General features: G+C 53.4%; 1 protein-coding gene across 1 annotated transcript; it reads right to left on the bottom strand.

Annotated features, from left to right (window-relative positions):
• Positions 1-5,666: 5,666 nt before the first annotated feature.
• Positions 5,667-6,656, bottom strand: LOC148093428 (melanoma-associated antigen B2-like). The gene has a single exon (XM_087815034.1). The coding sequence runs from the start codon at positions 6,654-6,656 to the stop codon at positions 5,667-5,669; it is 990 nt and encodes a 329-aa protein (XP_087671160.1).
• Between the last annotated feature and the right edge of the window lie 7,281 nt (positions 6,657-13,937).

Here is a 13,937-nt window from a genome sequence, read left to right as displayed (position 1 = left end):
TCTTCAAAGCCAGCAGCTCGCAGCATCTTCAGATCCCTTCTCTGCTCCCGTTGTCACGTTTTCTTCTCCGATGCTCACAAGGACCCTTGTAAGTGTATTGGGTCCATCCCAGGAGAGTTTCTCCACCTCGGATTCTTCAATTCAACCACATCCGCAAAGTATATTTTGTCACATAAGGCAATGTTCTCGCGTGTTGTAGGGTTAGGATGTGGCCGTCGTTGGGGCTTGTTACTCTGCCTTCCGCAGATCTTTAGAGAACCGGGGGGGGGGGGGGGGGGGGGGGGAAGGCCCATCACAGAGACGAGCTCTGGCTGCAGAGCCAGTGGATGCGGAAAGCTGCCTGGGCCCTGAGAGCGGCTCCCAGTTTCACGCTGCCGCCCAGAGAAACGCAGGTTTCCGGCGAGAACGCTCTGGACTCTCCTGTGACCCTCTTTCCCCTCTTGCTGCCCCGCCCCACTCCCCGGTTCAACTTTCTCTGCAGGTTACCAGGCAGCGGACTTCACGCACCTCACAGTAAGTCGATTCTGGGGGAAGAGGGAAAACTGTGGCTTCCCAGTTTCTTTTAAAAATCCCATTATTTATCATGAAAAGAGCGGGAAAGGCCCTAAGGCGGACGTGGCTGGGCCGCTGACACATGGCCGCCCATTCCCTTTCCTGGCCGGGAGGCGCGGGCACAGGCTCGCGGGGTCCCCGGCTGGCCGTCTCTGAGAGGAGGGAGACACTGCTGTAGCTCTCCCCCTCGTCGTCCGTGGGAATGAAACCCTGCGACAGAAAGGTGTCCTGATGCAGACACCTCTTCAGAAATTCTCCAGGGCGAGCGTCCCGTTTCCTTGGCTATTTCCAGCCGCCCTGTGGGCGAGATTTTCTCTTCCTTCCAGGGCCCTACGTTGCTGCCTGCAGTTGAGAGGAGATACCCTGATAGATTACAGATTGTTTTCGGTGGCTGACCGAGACATAACATCACTGCTTCCTGATTGTATTGATATGTGTTTCTATTATTTGCTTATTTGTGCCTCCAGAAACAATTCTTTTTTGTTGTTTCACTATAAACAGCGTTGCAAGGTCTCTGCGTTAAATCATAATTATTTACCCATGCAGTTCATGCACCTTTGTCCCGGGGGAGCCTAGTGACGTGAATTTACAGGAACGTCAGGGTATTTCTCACCAACAGTTTCCTGTTATTGATATGCTTTTGTTTGGTTGTGATCTTTTTTTTTTTGCTCATTCAGTTTCTCAAGGGAAAAATAAACAGGCACGTGACAATGATCACAGTCATGGGATATCATCTGGGGACCTCGCAAATGTGTTTTTGCTCTCTGGCAAGGAACTCTATAGACAGACAATTGGCCATCACTCATCTGTTCTCTCGGTTTTCCCACGTGCTGCAGACAGCTATCCTGGTGGATGTGTGTTCCATTGTGTGGAGGAAATTCCAGCCTTGGAAGGGCCTGCACTAAAATAGAAAATGAGATTTATCGATGAGAGGTCATCGATCTCTCTGACTCTGAAATACGGGAATCCAAAGTTTGACTTTTCATCTGCCGAACAACAAGGTCTAATCAAAACAGATCAGAACTCTCATGGGCAGAAGTGATCATGCCAGTTAAAGTAGAAAACCGTGTTACTTAACTACTGAATTAAGACTTTATAAAACTTGGAAAGATATGACCTGTAACCAAGTTTTTCAGTCTTATCGTTACTTAAATACACATCACAATTTCATTGTCCATTTTAAACGAAGTATGAGAATCCTTAACCTCAAAAGCATTCAGGAACACACGGCTGTTACAAATCCTCTCTTCGATATCAATGTGCTTACAGAACATGAGCTGGAACCCGACATCAGCCAGTGGGACTTGACTGTTCAATACAGTGGCCACTAGCCACAGGTGGCTGTTTAAATTTAAATCGATTAGAATTAAACAGTAAGGATTCGGTTCCTTTGTCCTAGCCACATTTCACATACTCGGTAGCCACCTGTAGCCAGAGGTTCTCAGATGGACACAGATTTCTGAACATTTCTGTCATTAAACAAAGTTCTGTTGGACAACCATCTGACATTCAGCTTGCGTTCAAATCCAGTAACTAGAAAGTTAATGCCTTTCACGATGAAAGGCATTGTCCTTAGGTTTGAAACTTTCCATTTTCACTTTATTTTTCCTACAATAAATGTGACCTTTTATTGAAATCCTCAACTGAGGATGTTTTTTTTCCATTGCTTTATAGAAAGTGGAAGGGAGAAACATGGATGTGAGACACATAGATTGGCTGCCTCCTGCTCATGTTCCCCAACAGGAGGGCAGGGATCGAGTCTGCAACCAAGGTATGCACCCTTGGCCAGAACCGAACCCGGGACCCTTCAGTCCACAGGCCGGCGCTCTAACCACTGAGCCAAACCAGCCAGGGCGAAGGTGGCCTTAAATCAGCCCCTCCTCTCTACATTTTCCCGGCCCCCTCGGTTTTTGTTCATTTCATTAACAAGTTAATGAAGTATGCAGGTCTGGTAACCTGGAAAGGGAGTCAGGAATATAAAAACAGACTGTGAGGCAATACTGTGTCCTGGGGCAGCAGACTTACGGTGTGGCCAACTGGCAGCATATCTGATCTCACCGTTTCCTCTTCCCTCCTTTAAAATTCCGACTTATGTGCAGGTTTAGGTGGACATCAAAGCATGTAAACATAGAGTCGGTTGTTTGAAAATTCCCTTTATGACCAAGCTACTTCCTTCAATAGTCTCTCAAGTTTTATTACTCGTCTCCCCACCCTAGACTCTCCTCCAGCCTCTTGACTCCCTAAATACGCTAAGAACTGGGGAAAAGCATCCAGCTCAGATTGAGCCCTGGATCGGTCACTGATCCTGAGCCTCTGACCTTAGACAAGCCACTTCTTTCTGGGCGATGACTTCTCATCCCTAACAGAGCAAGGGATGCTCCTGAGAATACCTGCTCCTCGGGGTTGCGGTAAAGATGGCCTGGGATGACAAATGTGACAGCACCGTGTGAGCAGTGGAACGCAACACAGTGCGGGTGGCTGTCACCACCACTTATTTTACATATTGGCCCTATGTGTGGCTCTGAAGGCCATGGCCCCTGGGAGGCACAGGAAGGAGACACTGAATCACCAATTCCTTCGATGTGCAGGAAGCTCAAAGAAAACTGGACTTGTCAACTCATTGTTAACTCTAGGATCCTATATTAGCATTTTTCACATTGTTTCAGAGATGGGAAAATCAACACTCAACATTAAAATGCTGTCCAAGGCCGCACAAGATTTGGGCAGTCAGGGCCACTGAACGCTGTACACCGCCGCTCCTTATTAGAAACAAATGTAATCTAATTTATATAATCTAATTGTTTAAGTCATCTAGTCTGGGTATTGTTTCCAAAACTCCATTCAATAAGAAGTCATTTGAATGTAAGCATAAAATAAACAAAACCACGGTGTAACGAGAAAGAATGGATGGGAAGCCTCTCTCCAAACAGAGTATTTACAATTTACACACTGCTGGTTCTATTTTTCCATATACTTCACTGGAAGATTCCAAGCAGAGAGAAAAATAACCTTTGTTCTATGGCTTTGTACCTAGTCATCTTAGATTTAATACTAGGCAGAGGATTTCCTTGTTGATGAAAGAATGACTGATTTTTTTAAGTTCATGAAATGGAATTCTTGCCGGGCCTGGACCAGCCCAGGCAGTTCATGGGACAAACCTCTGGCCAGGCTTCCAGCAAGCCCACCCTCCGGGGATTCACTTGGTTAGTGTGCCGGCAAAGCCCGGAAACCCTCACAAAGCCAAGCTTAGCTCCCTATTGAAGACCTGAGAGGACTCTGCTCTGCAGGTCCAACAGTGTGTTTTCTAGTGTAAAACGTTCATTGGCAGGTCATTAAGCTTGCAAACCGCCTACCTTACACGGGCTGTGAAGACTGCACACCTTGTCCTATCTACATGCCAGCTTGTTGCTTGGCACGACTGACAGGCAATGACCACAAGCTGAGCTCCTTTCTTGTGTTTGCAGTCAATTCGATTAAACAAGCATTTTCAAGACCCAGTGAGCACTGGTGGGAAGCAACAAAACACAAAGTCTCCATTCTTGAGCTGTCTGCGCTCTAGGAAGGGTGATAAAACAGGAACACAAATAACTACAACACAAGGAGAAATATGGCAAGTACAGGGTAACGGGCAGCCTTCTCGGGAATCAGAGGAAGGAGAAAACGGTGCAGGCGGGGGAGATTCCTTATGACTTCACGGAGGTGCTGTTGGTGCTGGCTTTTAAAGGATCCTAAGAGATCCACTGTGCAGATGAGGAAGAAAGGCATTCTAAGTGGGGCAGAGCACGGGAGGCAAAAGTGAAGGGTTTTAGGAAAGGGCAGGTAGTCTCGGGAGTGTGACGAGGGGATGTGTGAGAGGTCAGGCTGGAAGGGAAGGGCATGTGCGAGATTATAAGGCCTTGACTGCCACGCAGAGTTTAAACCATGTAACAGGGCCAGGGCCTCTCGTGTCAGGGCACACATAGAAAATAGCCGTGTTTGTATAGCAGACTGGTATGAATGGACAAGACTGCCTGTGGCTGGAGACCATAGCCTGGAGCTCCCCAGAGGCCAAGAGGATCAGTATCTCAGCACATCTGTAATTTATTTGTGGCACTGCTGGAACCCCAGGCACACAGGCAGGAAGGGGTGGGGGAACCTTCACTCTAAGCAACGGGGCCAGGGAGGCTTTCTGAGCAGGGACGTTACAGCACCACAGCTTCCCATCAGATGGTCAACATTCCGAACCATAAGCATGTATGTCACTGCTGAAGCCCAGAAAGCGGTGAATGTCTGCAGGGAAAAGAAACCATTAGACATTGCACTTCTGTGCAGCTTTTAGATACGCAAAGCTGTTTAAATATGGGTGCCTGACTTAATACCTTAACACACAGAAGTACCCCTTATATACAGCTTCTTCCTGGGAAGAAGGCACTGAAATTAAAACAAATTCATGTCTCAATGGCCTAAATCAGCACATCAGCACGTCAGCCTCCCAGGACAGGAGCTAAGAGAATGAAGCTGGTGACTGTTTTTCCTGACTGCAGGCCTGTGCTTAAGTTTGATTCTTTGGCTACAAGATGTACTCTCAATTTTTCTGACACTTTTCTTTAGGGAAACTTTAAATATGTACACAAAAGTGAAAATTATAAAGGAAAAGGCTTTGTATCCATTCAAGCTTTGCTTTTAAAAAACAACAACAACAAAAACCTCCACACTAAGTCCTGTGCCTGGCTTGGCTGCTCCGAGGTTCCCGGGGCCCCTGTGAGCACCAGTCACCCTACCTTTGGGTCGGGGCGCCGGTACCTCCCGGGAGGACCTGCCATACACACACCTAACGAGTGAAAAACGGAAAACAGCGCGGGCCCCCAAGTTAAAGAAGGCGGTTACACTCAACTTTGTCTATATAACACCTTTAATGAAGACCATGAAAACCAAGTTAAACTCTTTTAACGCATAAAGATAAACAACACAGACGACCCTCTCCCTAGTCTCCTCCTCTATCTACTTTGAGGGAAGGAAGTTAAAGCCCTACTTAGATTTCTTCCTTTGTCTCTCTCTTTCAACCTAACAGGATACTGTGCACGAAACTGCTTCACAGGCCTTTCCGTGGAGAAAGTGAAGACCGGGCCGCGGCGTCACTCGGGGGCAGGGTGGCGGCAGGACGCGGCCCCCGGGCACCCGCTGGCCTTGGGAGGGGGGCCGGATGCGGGCGCGGGTGCAGGTGCGGGGCCAGGTGCAGAGCCGGGTGCAGGTGCGGGGCCGGGTGCGGGTGCGGGGCGGGCCCGGCCCCGGGCGCGCTCCTCCTCGTCTCTCAGGGCCTCCTCGTAGTGGGGCGCGAAGGCGGCGGGCACCGTGTCGTGGAGCTTGGCCACAAACTCCAGCACCTTCATCTTGCTGGTCTCGGCCTGCGCCCTGGGGCCCCACAGGAACTCGCGGCGCGGGGGGTCGCTGCCGGGCGCCGGCCGGGACACCAGGTACCGCTCCTGCACCAGGTCCTGGGTGACCAGCTTCCGGGGCTCCCCGAAGACGAAGTCGCTCTTGCCGTCGTAGACGCCCAGCGCGCCGAGCAACGCCCAGATCTCCTCCTCCGAGGCGCGGCCGCCGTTCAGGAAGATGACGCTCAGCAGCGGCAGCAGGATGCCCCTCGGCGGGCAGCGCCGGCCGTCGCCCGCGTCCCCGCGCTGGTCCACCAGCAGGAAGGAGCCGCCGCGCGGCCTGGCCTCCTGCAGCCGCAGGCCGAACAAGAGCTCCAGGCGCCCGGCCGCGCGCGCCAGGATGTCGGGGAAGTCCTTGCGGTAGCGCTTGTGCACCACCCTGAGCATGTCGCCGCGGCGGGCGGGCTCGCGGGCCTGGTACTGGTGCAGCAGGTACTCCACCAGCGCCGCCGCCTTCTGCGCCAGCAGGTCCTGCGCGGGGCCCTCGGCCGCCGGCGCCCAGGGCGGGTTCCTGCCCCGCGGGGCCTGGCCTCTGCCTCTCGGGGCGGCGGCGCCCGGGACGGCGGGCGGCGGGCCCACGGCCGCCCCTGCGGCGCCCGCAGCGGCCTGGGCGCCGCGCACTCGGGCCTCGGCGCGGCTGCGGCGCCGGCGCTCCCGGGCGCGGAGCTTGCTCTTCCGGCCGCGCGGCATGGCCGTCCCGGGGCTGCGGGCCGGCGGTGGGGGCCCCGGTTACGGGCCGGTGTCCGGCGCGCGGGTCTCCCTCGGGGGCCGCCCGGCAGTCGAAGCCCGTCCTGCGGAGGCGCGTCCCTCACACACCTGCCGCCCTCGCCGCCTCCGACCGCGCGGCCGCTGCGCCTGCGCCGCGAACGGTCCTCGAAGCGGAAGTCGGAAGTGAGCCCGAGCGGAAGCCGGCGGGTCTCTGCCCTGCGTGGTTGGACGGCAGAGGTCAAAGGTCCTATTCGGTGCGACTGTTCTGAGGTGGCGGGCTCTTGAGGAAGTAACGTCCTCAGACCCGCTTGGCGGAAACGCGTAGGCGGAAACACGCGTGCGCGGCTCCTGTCCGCGTGCGTCAGCGCGTAGGGCTCCTCTCCGCATGCGTCAGCGCGTAGGGCTCCTCTCCGCGTGCGTCAGCGCGTAGGGCTCCTCTCCGCGTGCGTCAGGACGTAGGGCTCCTCTCCGCGTGCGTCAGCGCGTAGGGCTCCTCTCCGCGTGCGTCAGCGCGTAGGGCTCCTCTCCGCGTGCGTCAGCGCGTACGGCTCCTCTCTGTGTGCGTCAGCGCGTACCGCAGCCGTGCGGGGACGCGCCTCCGGGCGTCGGGCGGCGGGAGCTCGGAGCGCTCAGGGCCCTCAGGGCGTGCAGGGCGCTCAGGGCGCAGGAGCCCAGCTGCGCGGGGCCTTCCCTCCCGGGGCCTGTTAAGCGTTTAGCAAGAGCGCTGAGTGTACGCGCTCCTGCTCATGCACAGACATCTATCCACATGCGTACAGTGTCCCCCAAACGCACACACGCTGAGGAATGATAACGGCAGCATTGGTTCAAATACGTTTCATTTTCAAAATGGAGCTGCCGGCTGCTAAATGTCTGTACTTTCTGGGGGGACACCCTGTGCACACACACGTACGCATAGGGGTACATATGGGGTTTTTCTGCAGTTTCTTTACGCTTATCTTTTATTGTTGGAAGTATTACAGGTGCCCCCTGTCCCCCCTCAGCACACCATTGCCGTGCCCATCGCCGTGCCCACCGGCTGTGCGCAGGTCGCCCATGAAGCTGGGCTCTGGGCTCTGGGCTCGGGACCAGGGCGGTGGGCCCGCTGCGCTGCCCCTTAGGCGCGCTCCCTGCCCGGGTCCACCCCTTTCCCGCCTGCAGACCACGCGCTGCCCCTTCGTCTGGAGCGAGCGGACGCCCAGGCCCTGTTCTCAGGACGCCTCTGGTCGCCGTGGTCCCGCGAGGGCAGCGCCCGCCCGGCCCGCAGGGGCTCCAGCGCCCCCTCCAGGCGGCCCCCGGGGCTGGCCTCTGCTCACCTGCCAGTGCCCGCCTGTGTCCTCAGTATCGGTGTTTGGCACAGACGGGGCTCCTCAAACGTGAGCTTATTGAGCCGATTTGAGGGAAGTCTTATAGTCAAGAACAAGAAGAAAAATGTATTTACTTATTTTTTAAAAAAGTAACATATTCCTTTTAAATCTTAGCACTATTTAAAAAACAATAATGGGAACTCAGCTTAACTCATAAACAATAACTTAGTAATTTTAAAAAGTTATTGATTTTTTAGAGAGGAAGGGAGACGGAAAGAGAAACATTGACATGAGATTGGAACATTGATCGGCTGCCTCCTGCATGCCCCCCACCAGGAATCGAGCCCGAAACCGAGGCGTGTGCCCTGACGGGAACTGAACCAGTAACCTTTCGGTGCACAGGCCGAGGCCCAACCAACTGAGCCGCACTAGCCAGGACTGTAATTTAAAATTTAAATTTGTTTTTCTCTCTTTTTTATAGTTTTTAATCTCTGGAAACACATTTTAAAATGTTGGTAACAATGTGGTTTTACAGTAATTTGGGTTCTTGACTATTAAGTTATAAATATAGTTCTTTTTCAAAACAAACATCCAACATAAAATAAAACACTATCCTGGCAATACACTCGGTATGGAGTAAGCACTGGGCCGAGCGCAGTAAGTGTGAAGTAAACGACTGGTTTGGAGAGGCGCAGAAATATCGGCCAGATCCTGCCTTTAAACTGTAGGAAAGGAAATTCTAAATACATCTATTTACAGATCTCTTGACCAAAGATTAAATGTAATCATTCCATTGGCAGACACTCCATTTGAAAAAGAAAGGAAATAAAAGCACTCTTAAGTAACGTGAGAGTATGTATCCTGCTGTTTCATCCCCATCACATTTAAACCTTACCTTTTTCACTCTGCTCACCTTCACATCTGTGCAGCGTGCTGCAAGCAAACTCTGGACCTCACGGCAGAACTGGGAGCCAATGGCACCTGTTTTCTTTCTCATGAAGGGTTTTTCTTCCCCGGATTTCTGCTCTCTACTGCGTATGACGACACTTTCTTCCTCCCCACCCTTCTGGGCTCTTGCTAAAAACGACTCGGCCCTGCTTTGCCCCGATCCCGTAAAATTTAACAGGGGCTGCAGATGACCTACCAGAGCATGAGTAACAGGCAAACCTGCAGTCACGAAGCTCCCCCAGCCCACGCCTCTTCAGGGCCCTGAGTGTCGGGTCATGTCACCGTGACACGTCCCCCGGGAGGGCTGGTTTCTCAGGGGTCCGCTGGCCCGGGCCTGCATGTCCACAAAGACCGTCCCCTATCTGTGGAAAGCCCCCCCGGCAGACCTGCCTCCCCCGTGGACGGAGCACCCCCGGCCACCACACGTGTCTGCAGAAAGCCCGTCTCTGCGGTACATGGCTGTGTGTTAGATGCGCCCCGGGACTCCCCACTGTGGAGTCTGGGATGTCTCTGCCCTGGCCCACTTCACAGCCCGGGTAGGGACCCAAACGGTGTTGTCATTAGAAGAGCTTTGAGGACCCAAAGTTCTCTCTACCTGTAAGGGTGTTATTTGTGTTGATCCAGGTCTGGCTGTGAGGTCATCTCACCACGTAATAAACAGCCCGACAGCCCAAATTTCCTGCCCCGAGTGTCATCCTCACTGTTTCATGCCGGGACCGTGTGTACTGTGATAAAGCTAAGAGAACGCTTCACGTCACGCTGTGTCGGCCACACTAGTGTCTGCGTGCAGAGCTGAAGTCACCCCGCACACGTGTGCACAGCGCGGGGCGTAGCTCCCGCCTGCCTGTCCGCTGCAGGAGGAGACCAGCCCCCTGGTGCTGCACCGAAGACCTGCACAGTCCGCCCGGAGCTGCCTCTGCAGCCCCCCGTCTTCTGTTCCCCACTCCGGGACGCCCTGGTCACACAGAATGATTTAAAACTCCCCGCACGGGCCGGGATCTCACAGACCCCCATGCCTTTGCGCGTGCTCTTCCGTTGCCTCAGACGCCCTTGACCTACCTCGTCCCTGATAAAACTCCAGCCCCCCTCAGTTCACCTTCTCTGAGATGCTTCCCTGAGTCCCTCGTAGCCATGGACACACCTCCCTTCAGAGCCTGGCCCGCTCTACCATCCTCTCTGTGTGAGAGAGGGAGTCCTCCTGAACCGTGAGCCCCTGTGCCCGGCCAGGATCTGGTGCCTAGAAAGCAGCTTGTACATGTAGGGAATGAACAGGTCAGTGAAAAGGCATTTTGTGAATGACCAGGGTTGATCGGCGGGAGCTGGGCTCATTCATTCCCTTATTCATTCATAACCAAGCCCTTGCTGCTCTCCTAGCATTTGTGAAATGCCGGGCCAGGCTTTTCAAGGGCACACAATGCCCTCTCCTGTCTCTGTGGAGCTTCCATTCTGCTCAGGGTGGTGACGCATCCAGGTACCAATTCAAGGCAAACCTTCAAACTGTTCCCACTGTCCCAAGTCCTCCTCACAGAAGGATTTTTCTGTTTTTACTAAGTGGACACTGTGGACGTTCCCTCTAGAGCTGCTTTTGCTTGGCCTAAAATTAAACCTAAGTAGCCCTGATGGAATTGCGGTGCCTGGTCTCTGGTTCCTGTCCATTGTCTGCCAGGAGCCGGCGGGTAAAGTGGTGAGCTCTCGCAATACCCAGGAGATGCCACAAGCACTGAAAGGAATTTGTTGATTGCACCTAAATAGCAGATATCAATGGACAGCTCGGCCATTTTCCTGCCACCTTGGGAGCTGCCTTCAAATCTGAAGAGCGATTTCCGGTTTGCATTTTTCCCCATCAGATTAATGAAATCCCAGGGACCCAAGCTCTGATGAACTACCTATGGAATTTCCTTTTAGTTTATTTTTTTCCCTCAAATTCAAAACTCTATTTCACTTCCTCCTTGATTTTTTTCCCAGAAATATTTTTATCTTTTTTACAGTTTATCCAAGTCAAGTAATAGGCTACACCCTGGCAGTATGGAGCCTGGGTTGGCAAAAGACACTTTCTGGTGGTTTAATGCAAATTGCAAAAGGACTCCCACTAGGCAGATAAATGACCGAGGTGGTTCCCCCCAGCTGGCGGGCTGCACAAAGCCCCCTCCAGGCAGAGGAGTCGCAAAAAAGACACCAACTCAGGGCAGAAGGTTGCAAACAGGCAGAGGGGCAGCCCGGATGGCTATAGTTTGGGGAGCAAACGTGGGCTGTGTGGAAACCCCATGAGCCTCTAGGCTGGGTGCTTGTCACAGCTTGAGTTCCCTGGGAATCAACTCTGGGGTACCGATGAACCTGCGGGTGGTTTATTGGGGAGCCCTCTTGGAGCAACACCTGCGGAAGGGGGGACGGGAGGGGAGGGGGGGGCAGGGTTGGACGAGAGAGAGAAGCTGGGCTGCGATGCAGTCTCCACGTGAGTTTTGAAGCTGGGAGCACCTGAAGCTGGCAGGACCCACTTTCTGGGCCTCCCAGTCAGGAGAGCCAGCGCATCCCCTCTCCGGTTTGAATGGTACTACCCTGATTTCCGTCACTGGCCACCGCAGAGAACTTGCATACGTGGTGAGAGAGCTGTGATGGATACCTTTTTAATAAAAGACGGGCTGGTCGGCCTGTGACCAAGCCAAATTTTCCTCTCAAACATTTATACTGACATCCCGAGAGAGCGTCTTGTAGCCAACGAATGTGTGGGAACTCTAGAAACAAAAAGGTTAGACAGGCTTGGGGACGGAATTATTGCCAAAATATGGCAATACCCTGTGTAGCCGAAGAGACGGAGGACCCCAAACAAAGCCAACTGCCTGAGTGAGGCCTGGCTCTGCCCCCCACGAGCCGGGTGGTCCTCGGAGTACTAACTTGGAAAATGGGTGTGAAACAGAATCTGCCTTGTGGGGCTGCCGTGAGGACCAAACTACTGCGTGTGAGGCTCTCAGAACAGCGCTTGTGTGGAATAAACACCGTTACTGCCAGCTGCTCTTGGTGTCACATCATCATCAATAATATAATTATCAGTAGGCAGGAGAAGCCGACTGGCAGAAGGAGAGCGGCCCAGGCACAGAGGGTCAAACGAGAGTAGGAGCGAAGTCACAGGGTCAGATCACCGGCCGCGAGGGGAGAGGAGAGCTGTCTCTGTGCCAGATGCTGCCCAGCTTCCCAGGGCCAGCCACACTTTGTAAGACTTTTGTGTCCTCGACACAGCCGCCCGCCGTTCCTTTTAACCCTAAGCCCCTCCGACTGGGTGTCTGTCCCTTGTCCTCCCTCAGGCTTAGGCCGAAGCACGGGGCTTGCAGAGCCCAGCTCAAGCCAGACAAGAGGCGCGTCCCGGTCAGCGGCAGCCTCGGCTCCCGGGCATCCCGTCTGCAAGGGCTGTCTGTCTGTCTTCTGGAAACAGCTCCAAGCCAATGCCCTTGGGTGGCAGGTGCCAGCGGGTGTGCTGGCAGCGAGCAATGCTAACCGAGCGCCTGGGCCCAGGCCGAGCAGGCGAGGGGGTCTCCCGCTCGGCACCCGAGGGCCAGGTAGCGCTTTGTGTGCTTTGCCGGGGGCAGGCCTCGGGGGTGCCCTGCGCCCCGCGCCCCGGCCTCTGCCTGCGCCCCGGCCTCGCCGCCTTCTATTCATAGAGCACCTTGGCGGGGCTCCAGCGGCCACATTGTTTGTGTGGAATGAGGATGTGCTCCGCGTCTCAGAACAACAAGCCCATGTTTTCGAGTCATTAGGGGAAAACTTTTCCCACAACATGAAGCGCGGAGCTGGCTCCATCGCATCCAAGGAGTGTCATTCCAAAGGACACAAATAACGCGTCCCCGAAGGAGAAACCCCAGAGCCGCAGGCGGCCCAGCTCCCTGCCGGCCAGTCGACACGGCGGCCGGGAAGGTCCCCCCAGCGCTCACCCGCGGCCCGCCCAGGACACCCGCGGCCCTCGCCCTGTTCTTGCTTCAAACACGGGGCTGGCCCAGGGCAGCGCTCAGGGAAAGACACAGACCCTGGGAGACCGATGACACCCGGCCCGGCGTTTCTCACCCACCATGCTGTCAAAATTCACATTTACCCTGAATTTCAGAATTACAGGGCCGTCTCTGGGCTGCCACCAAGCTCTGAAGTGGAAATACATAAATATGCTAACTACCTCCCTGTCAATAAGAACAAATAGGTAAACATAGTTCATTATTTTTTTATTGATGCATAATTGACATATTATGTTAGCTTCAGGTATACAATGTAATGATTCAATATTTGTGTATATTGCAAAGCAGTCACCACAGCAAGTCCAGCTAACATTTGTCACTGAACACAGTTACAAAATTTTTTTCTTATAATAATAGAAGACCCGCAGTCTTAGCCACTTTTAAATATGCAGCACAGTATGGTTGGCTACAGTCACCATGCTGCCCATGACATCACCGTGACGTACTCATTTTACAGCTGGAAGTTTGTACCTTTTGACCGCCTTCACCTATTTTGCCCACTCCCTGCCCCAGCCTCTGGCAGCTAATCTGATCTCTGCTCTATGAGATTGGTTTTTTGTTTTGTTTTGATTTTAGATTTCACGTGTAAGTGAAATCACTCGGCATTTGTCTTTCTCTGTCTGACTTATGTCACTGAGCACAATATCCTCTAGGTCCATCCACATCATCACAATGGCAAGGCGTCATTTTTCATGGCTGAGTAGTATTCCATCGTGTATGTGCATCGTGCCTTCTTTACCTTTCTATCGATGGGCACCTAGGTTGCTTCCCTGTCTTGGTTATTGTAAATAATGCTGCAGTGAACATGGGGGTGCAGATATCTTTTCAAGCTAGTTGTTTTCGTTTTCTTTGGATAAATACCCAGAAGTGGAATTGCTGGATCCATTCATTCTTTATTGCTTGGGAAATGAAACAAAGGAGACAATGTTGACCAGATGTGGTATTTTACAGCGAGTGACCGTGATACGGGATTAAGGGGCGCCTTGCACCTACCCTGAGAATCCCCCAGCCCC

The sequence above is a fragment of the Miniopterus natalensis genome, chromosome 3, assembly GCF_054644295.1.
Source record: "Miniopterus natalensis isolate mMinNat1 chromosome 3, mMinNat1.hap1, whole genome shotgun sequence".
NCBI classification, from domain to species: Eukaryota; Metazoa; Chordata; class Mammalia; order Chiroptera; family Miniopteridae; genus Miniopterus; species Miniopterus natalensis.
The sequence above is the reverse complement of the archived record's forward strand: the minus strand, read 5'-3'. Positions and strand labels throughout refer to the sequence as shown.

Excerpts from the sequence above, each read along its gene's own strand:
- LOC148093428 (XM_087815034.1), bottom strand. The coding sequence starts at position 6,656 with ATGCCGCGCGGCCGGAAGAGCAAGCTCCGCGCCCGGGAGCGCCGGCGC.